Here is an 8363-nt window from a genome sequence, read left to right as displayed (position 1 = left end):
AATCGGCACTTCCTTTGTCATCAAATACTTACTATGACTGCCTCATTAAGAGTTTCATTGTTAGTTCAGTTGCTTCGTTACTTTACCATTCGTTAGACATCTTGTTAGTGCCTGCTTAATTCTAGGAAGACGTCCAATACTGCTTCAGTATGAAATTTTGCTTGATAAAATCAATATTTACTTGTATTACTATTACCATTATACGAATATTATATTACAAACGTGTAAGCTCGTAAGCGTGGGTGTATGTGTACTGCATGTTAGTTATTCTTTCACGGTAAAATGGCTAAACGGATTTGGATGAAATTTGATATGGAGATAGGTTGATGTAAAGGAGCCCTTTGCGGCCTATTTGCAGAATAAATGTTTTGATTGACATTTTTGTATAATTAATAGTTGTTAGCCTGACATCAACGAAAATAACCTAAACATAAAATTTACATTTTTAATACTAGCTTTTTTGCTGACTGTACTTGCATTATCACCCAAACTACATTTACATACCAAATTTCAAGTCGATGCTATTAACCGTTGAAGAGTGGCGTCCGGCAGAGACGATCCTGGCTAGACTACAAGGATAATGACCCTACTAGATTATTGTATTGTCACCCGATTTACATAAGTACCTATTCCAAATATTGAGTCACAACTTGCAAGATTTGATTACAGACAGACAGACAACGGGACAGGTAAAACTAAATAAAAGCTTGTAAAAATGGCTGCCGTTTTCGATTCACCAAGAGTAGAAAAAAAAGCTGCAAAGGTTCGTAGAAATATTAAGTTTACTCTTCTGGTAAAACATCCAAATCTTCACAAATGCTGTAAAGACTGAACCGGGATGCTACAGCGCTATGCAATTCACTTGAATTTATTACTGCAATTCTTTACCGGACTGTACTAACGGGCGTACTGTTCGAGTCACATTTCTTCCGACCGCTCGCCCGTTCACACCATGAGAAACTATTTCAAGAGATTCGTTGAATGTTACTCCCAAACGGTGGGCGAGAGGACCGAAGTGGACAAAATGATGTCCATCACCTTTATTATACAGAGCGCTTTCTGGCATAACGTTTTAGACCCGCAATGGACGTGGAAGAGATATTACATTCATCAATTGTTAAATCTAGCTCTCGTTGTATACGTCTTCTTCGGCACCATGGAGATTATTACCAGCGCTACCGATTTCCAAATCATTGCTGAGGCTTATTACACCATCATACTGATTGGAACATGCCCTGTCAAACTACTGATCTTCATCAATAACAGATTCGCTTTCAGAAAATTGTACATAATCACCAAGACGACTTTTTATGACTTCATTAGAAACGATTCGGAAGAAAGGCTTGCGGAAGTTATCAAGACGGGAACTAAAGTAGTTAACACACTGTTTTTCTTAGTGACCATACCTTTTATAACATATGAGTTAATTGCTTTATTTAACTATGTTAAAGGCACTCGCATATTGCTATCCAGATCGACGTCTACTCTAATGCCGATGAGTACACCGTATTACGAGATAGCTTATGTTCTTCATTCTATATTTATGTCTGAAATGTCAGCTATAATGATTGTCATGGATATGTGTTTTGTTTTTCTGTTGTTTTTTCTCTGCGTTGCCAGTGAGAGTTTAGCAAAGGTGCTGGATGTGGAGCCGAAAAGGAACGGCGAAAGCGATTTGTCTTACGGCGAACGGTTGAATGAAGCGTTGAGAAGATTTTACGTAGCGCATTTGGATCACGTGGAGTAAGTTTTTTTTTCTTTTTTAAACTTGTTAAGTTGGTTGATGATACCTAGTGTAGTCTATAATTTGGTATGTCATTGTAAGATGAAGACCTGTATAATCAAAAAGCAAGTTTTTTTTAGATTTGATCTTATTGATTACTTTTCACAGGTATCTAAGTACTTTGAATCAGATGTACAAGTGGCTGGCACTTGCACCGTTATGCAATGCAGCGCTATGCGTTTGTTTGGCTTTGGTGGTAATGAGTAAGGTAAAGATAACTTACAGTTTACATAATTATTATTATTATAATTAAACAAAAAGATCCAAACATTCAATAAGTTCTATAATCAGAAGGGGTGACTTACATTTTTTTACCTCCATTTTTCCGAGCCGAAGCCCACGCAAAGTCAATTCTATCTATTGATAAAAACGACATTAAAATAATACCGTAAATTAAAAGATCTAAGTGTACAGTCATAAAATGGCTGTACCAAGGTGGACCCTTTTTATAATAAATTTCACAATGATTTCTTTGGCAAATGTAGGATGTCAAGATTACATTAGTAGCACGAAGGTTCCATCAAAGTATGCGGTACCTACAGTCAGCAAAAAAAAAACTTAACAGGAACTTACTTTTGTGTTATGTAAATGAATTAATAAATTCAAATCGTTCAATGGTGCGTGTGAAGTTCCCAATCCGCACTGGGCCCGCGTGGGAACTTATGGCCCAAGCCCTCTTGTTCTGAGAGGAGGCCTCTGCCCTGCAGTGGGACGTATATAGGCTGGAATGATGATGATGAAGTATATAGGATTAAAATTGGCCAAACATGCATTTTTGTGGTAGTTATAAGCCCCTTCTTATAATTGGTCATCTAAATCAGCACATTAGTATAATGTGAAACAACATTTCTTCTATCAAACTGTACTACTTTTATCCCCTCGCTGACGGGACAGAATGACAACAAGAAATAGTTGATCTACCCAATTAGAAAAATAGATAAATATCTACAGTTTTGTGTGTAAATATGTAGTTATTTTATATTACAGGAAGTAAACTGGCATTTCGGCACATTGTTTTTGCCATTGTTTGCTGAAATATTTGCCTATAGTTGGTTCGGAGCGCAGTTAAAGACAAAGGTAAATACATAGTTTTAGCTTTTAAAGCAATCTCAAAAAATAGATAAAGAAGCTGCGTCAACTTTCTCCTACTCATGCAAGGAGAGGAAATGTATTTCGCGCGTATCTTGTTCATGTGCTATTAAGATAAGGTAATACAGATACTCTGAAACACCACAAGTGTGGACGCAGCTTAACGTAGTCACCTTTATTTAAGTAGCCATTGAGTAACCAGCGTAAGGAGGGTAAAGGTTATCAAACTTATAACACCCCTCTTTTGCGTCGGGGGTTAATAAAAAACCTTTACCGTTTCAGACTAGTAGCATTCGAATGGCGCTGTTGAATTTCGACTGGACTAATCTGAATTTAAGGGACAAAAAAAGCTACTACATCATAACCCTGTACATGGCGAAGGAGTTTGGGGTCAGAACTGCTATAGGCCACGATCTATCTTTGATCACTATGACATCCGTAAGTTATACCACATGGATACTTATTATATTAAAAGAGAGCGGCAAAAAATCTGGCGCTCAAATGTATGCAGAATCGGTAATTTTGTATGAAGGGTGAGCCAAATTTTGTGTCGCTGAGTGTATATTTAAAATAAAAAGCTGTTTGCACAAAATGACTGAATGTCGACTGAAAATTATACAGGTGTCTCTGACCCATGGCCTTTTAATGTAAGGTTCGATTGTACTCGCTTGACTGGAGTTACTTTTGTTCTGCAACTTAAAAAATATGATCACTGTTCATTCTTTTTTCATACAGGTCAAACGTAATTATGTAATACAATACTAAATTGACAGTACATTGATGAATGCTTATCTTACAGTCGTTAAATAAATGTCAAAAATTCTTTAAGGCCCCGTACCAAGAGACAGCGATAAAACCGCCATGTCCGAAAATCTGAGAACACTGATTTAACAATTTAAGAAATTAGTTTTCTTCCCCGTGTATTAAATATAAGTAAATACATGTATGTAAGACATGTCTTTATCTCTCTCACATTTTTTTCTTTCAGGTGCTAAAGTTCAGTTACCAGGCATTTACTGTATTGCAGACAATAGAATAAAAGCAACTGTAAAATTAATTTTAATAACTGAATATAAATATTTATTTGCTTGTTACTTCTTTTGAATTTAACCTGTCAAAAACATTGAAAACTTTAATAATTGTAAGAAGTTCTAATTTCTTAGACATATTTATTTAGCTGCATTTTAAATATTAAAGCATTATGGTTAATAGTAAATAGTTTGTTTAAATTTTATTAGCAAGTAGGCACTATAGCTATCCACGGAGATTGGTGGTTTGCTATTTTATATATTTACAATCTAATGAAAATTTACAGTATTACAGTTCATACCAGTTCACTAAAAATAAATAAAAAATACAAATTTAATTAAAAATAATATATCAACATAAAAGTTATTTAGGGATGTTCAGTTCATTCTTGCTTCCCTAGAGCGACGGAAGACCACACCCTCCGGCCAGTAGTCAGAGCACAGGGATATCTACTGGTACTTAACTGGTACTTTTGTATCAATATGTATAAGAAATAGGTGAACTGAAGTTCCTTCAAACATTCAGATCGTTACAAACTTACAAGTGAAGCTAATGGGAGCGCATTAAAACAAAAGAATATTAGTCGCATGTCTTACTGCTACGAAATACCAGCCTATTGTGAGTTAGGATTGATTATGATAACATTCTCAAAATTTACTGTACTTTATTTTGTAAGAGCAATCTGTATTCCTAAAATAGCCCCTTAAAAGTATACAAACCGTTTAGTATCAGATAACAAAGTTACGCTATTTAAACGAACACGAATCGGTACCATCAACTCTACTCCAACATTTTGTTTTCATTTAGCCTTTCAACACCTGACAGCTCTCACGCTGATCCAAATGGACCACTTTTGCCAGCTTCTCAGTGTTATGCAGTTGGAATAAAGCTCAGATTGGCGTAACTAAGAGCCCGTGTCAACCTGCCGTGCTTCCAAAATGAACATTGAAAAGGCGCGTATCTTCTATCACAATTGGGACAAAACTCTCTGGCCTTCACAGTTTTTGTGGATCCGTAGTGAATGAATCTGGTTGTGTGTGGTGGTTGGTTGTATTACCAGTGGCGTGGAGTGAATATTTTCGTTAGGCAACCCGGAGAAAGGGAGCAGCTTGAGTTAATTCCGGAGCCGGAATTCTCGTGGAAATTTTGAGTTGTCATATTGAATTCTTATTTATCGACTTCCAATATTCATATTATACCGATACATTATAGAACTCAACATATTAAAGAAGAATAAAAGTATAGGTAAACAACAGGCGGTTTTATCGCTAAAGAGCGATTTCTTCAAGATAACATTTGAATAGGAATTATAATAATAATATATCTTCTAAGGTTTTCGTGATTATTATTTATTTAAATAAAACAAATTTAAACAGATTATCGCGTAGACTATACTTCGGGATAAAGGACTCAAATATACGCGAAATAGGTACCTATAAGAGATTGCAACGAGAACTGCTATCGATATTATTTACCGATATGACCGCCTTTTGTTTACCTCTACTTTTAATCTTCTTTAATATGTTGTGTTCTATAATGTATCAATGTCAAAGTCAAAATATCTTTGTTCAATTTAGGCTTTAACAAGCACTATCGATATAATATGAATATTGGAAGTTGATAGATGGGAAGTCTCTATGACGCCTCAAAAGTGCTACGAGAATTCCGGCCTCTGCTTCGGATGCAGCACCTTGACGTTAGAGTATCAATACTGACTACACGTCAAATGTTTAGGCAACCCGGTGGGAATCGAGTTGACAGATACTCGTACGGTCAAGGACCTTGAGCCACCATGGAACCATTTCAAAGGAAAAGTCATTACGATTTTCCTTGCTAATTATTGCGCGGTCACTATGACGCTTACTGTGGAATGGTTCCATAGTAGCTCATGAATTAAAGTCCTTGAGTGTACCTACCCCTAAAAGATATAAGAATATGGAATTTAATAAAATGGAATCCGAATAATATTTCCGAACACCAAACTGTATTCAGAAGTAATGTAAAATTTACTGAGCTCTAAAAAACAAAATAAATGAGCACTGAAAATACCGGCTATTAAAGTATTGAAAAATAAAAAATACAATACAATACAATTTTACTCCTTATTGTACACCAGAAATAGTGAGCGATACAGAAAACAGGTACACAGAGAAAATTACAAGGTAAGCAATAAGCTTAAGAGCGAAATAATTTTTAAATATTGAAAGGTTTAAGTACTTATAAAACGATGGATTTTAGCAACGAAGCGTTGCGTTGCTTGAATATTTATTGAAGTTAGGTTACTGTTGATATATTTGCGCAAAATAGATCAGAAATTTATGATTTTGGTGATTTGTTCGTGTGAGTAGCACACATATAGGTACATATTTTAAAATTAACTATTCGGTGACAATAAAGTAGGTAACCGGGTAGTGAAATTCTGCGGGTTCACGGTGGATGCAGGCCGTTTCCAGCCGAGGCAACTGGAGGTCTAGGAGGAGGGCTGATATGATGATGATGAAGATGAGTGAAATTCTGATGGTCCGGCCAGGATCGTCACAGCAGCGCAAAACTCTTCGATGTTTAATGGTTTTAATGTAGTACAGTCAACAAAATGCATAGCATTAAAAGTTGTTTAACAAAAAAACTAATTCTTTTTTAGGGTGCCAAAATGGCAAAAAATGGAACCCTTATAGTTTCACCATGTCTGTCTGTTTGTCTGTCCGTCCGCGGCTTTGCTCAGGGACTATCAATGCTAGAAAGCTGTAATTTTGCACGGATATATAATGTAAACTATGCCGATAAAATGGTAAAATAAAAAATAAAAAAATATTTTTTTTTAGTGTACCTCCCATAGACGTAAAGTGGGGGTGATTTTTTTTCTCATCCAACCCTATAGTGTGGGGTATCGTATAGGTCTTTTAAAACCATTAGGCGTTTGCTAAGACGATTTTTCGATTCAGTGATTTGTTTGCGAAATATTCAACTTTCAATTTTCATTAAAATCGAGCGTCCCCCCCTCCAAAATCTAAACCGGTACCGGTAGGTGGAAAAATTTGAAAAAATTCAGGTTATAGAAAACTATAACGGCTAAGTTTTCTTGAGAATTATTAGTAGTTTATGAGTAAATAGCAGCCTAAGGTATAAAATATACCTAAACTTGGAAGATTCCGTATAAAATACGAAATCCCCAGAAAAATATTACTTAATTTTTTCGTAATGGCTACGGAACCCTATTTCGGGCGTGTCCAACACGCTCTTGGCCGGTTTTTTAATTCATGTATTTTTCATGTTGCTACAGTTGCAGTAAAACAACTCTTAGGGTCATCAGCCTTCCCGTCTGTTCGCTAAACAAGAAACATAAAGTGCGCTAAAACGGCGTCTGTTCTATTGTGCACTGAACCCTTTCCGCAACTGCCGACTCAGCGTCGGTTTATTCCAGTTTTTACCACTTTTTTCCGGTTTTGTGACAGCGTGATCTCTTGATAGTGCAGACCTTTTGAGTTATGACGTTGTGAAGCCACTCGGAAAGTTAAGTGGGAATATGATGAATGATTTACGCTTCAAATATTTTTTAAACGCTAAAAAGGATTTAGCGCAATTGTGTTCGAATCAGATTTACCTACAGAACGGGTACAGAATTTTCTGTTCTATTGTTTATAGAGATTTATTTGATTTGGAATGAAAAGCTTTGAAGGGTTAAAGTAAACGTATAGGGTTAAGTAAAGCATATGTCATAATTGTTTGTATTTCGTAGAATAAACGTGTAGGATCATAAAGAGACTGGGTATAAAGTATTTTTTTTTATTTAATAATTAACGATTGTAGAAGCGTTTTGTATTTCAATTTTATATTCCTCCCTGTTTGTTGATAATTTTTCTTTTAAAAGATAACAAGGTAAAAATGCATTTTTGCCACATCATTATCTCGTCCTACAAACGTCCCATAGCAAGGCACAGGTCTCCTATCAGAAAAAGAGTTCCCTGATGTGGATTAATAACTACATATACACAATTAAATTTATTCGCAGGTGTGTGCAAGTTTCCTCACGATGTTTTCCTTCACCGTAACGCTCATGGTAAGGTTCAAATAATTTTGTCACAATTTTTATTTTCTTACCTAAACCGTACCTATTTTCAAATCCCTCAAATTCACTGTTTTTAAGCTATACCTTCTATACGGTATATCAATCCAATTTATTAAAAGTGTAAACAAACCTTTCTCATCAAAATTGTTGTATAAACACCCACTGGATCGAATCAATAACACATTTATCTATAACTTGTGTCTTTTAACTAGACTTCTAATCATTTTTTTCACCTAAATTCACTTGATTTCAAATTATTTTTCATTTGAAAAATCTTCGTCAAAATCTGACGTTATTTCTTGAATAAAACATGTGTATAGTCTGTAGTAGCATAGACCGTAGAGATGGCGGAAAATATGTCATTTTAAAAATCAATTAATGCTCGAATGAATAAGC

At 35.4% G+C, this 8363-nt stretch overlaps 1 protein-coding gene across 1 annotated transcript; it reads left to right on the top strand.

Moving 5' to 3' along the window:
* Nucleotides 1-949: 949 nt before the first annotated feature.
* LOC141427014 (uncharacterized) lies at nucleotides 950-3977 on the top strand. The gene is made up of 5 exons (XM_074086234.1): nucleotides 950-1743; nucleotides 1892-1991; nucleotides 2771-2860; nucleotides 3155-3310; nucleotides 3861-3977. Exons 1-5 carry the CDS (start codon nucleotides 953-955, stop codon nucleotides 3909-3911), a joined length of 1188 nt encoding a protein of 395 aa, XP_073942335.1. The 5' UTR covers nucleotides 950-952; the 3' UTR covers nucleotides 3912-3977.
* The last annotated feature ends 4386 nt before the right edge of the window (nucleotides 3978-8363 follow it).

Source organism: Choristoneura fumiferana, chromosome 4, assembly GCF_025370935.1.
Source record: "Choristoneura fumiferana chromosome 4, NRCan_CFum_1, whole genome shotgun sequence".
Lineage (NCBI taxonomy): Eukaryota > Metazoa > Arthropoda > Insecta > Lepidoptera > Tortricidae > Choristoneura > Choristoneura fumiferana.
The sequence above is the reverse complement of the archived record's forward strand: the minus strand, read 5'-3'. Positions and strand labels throughout refer to the sequence as shown.

What these genes read in the sequence shown, in the direction of transcription:
- LOC141427014 (XM_074086234.1), top strand. Translation starts at nt 953, where the DNA reads ATGAGAAACTATTTCAAGAGATTCGTTGAATGTTACTCCCAAACGGTG. An exon ending in GCGCATTTGGATCACGTGGA is followed by an intron (nt 1,744 to 1,891) that starts GTAAGTTTTTTT and finishes TACTTTTCACAG; the next exon opens with GTATCTAAGTACTTTGAATC. An exon ending in CTTTGGTGGTAATGAGTAAG is followed by an intron (nt 1,992 to 2,770) that starts GTAAAGATAACT and finishes TTTATATTACAG; the next exon opens with GAAGTAAACTGGCATTTCGG.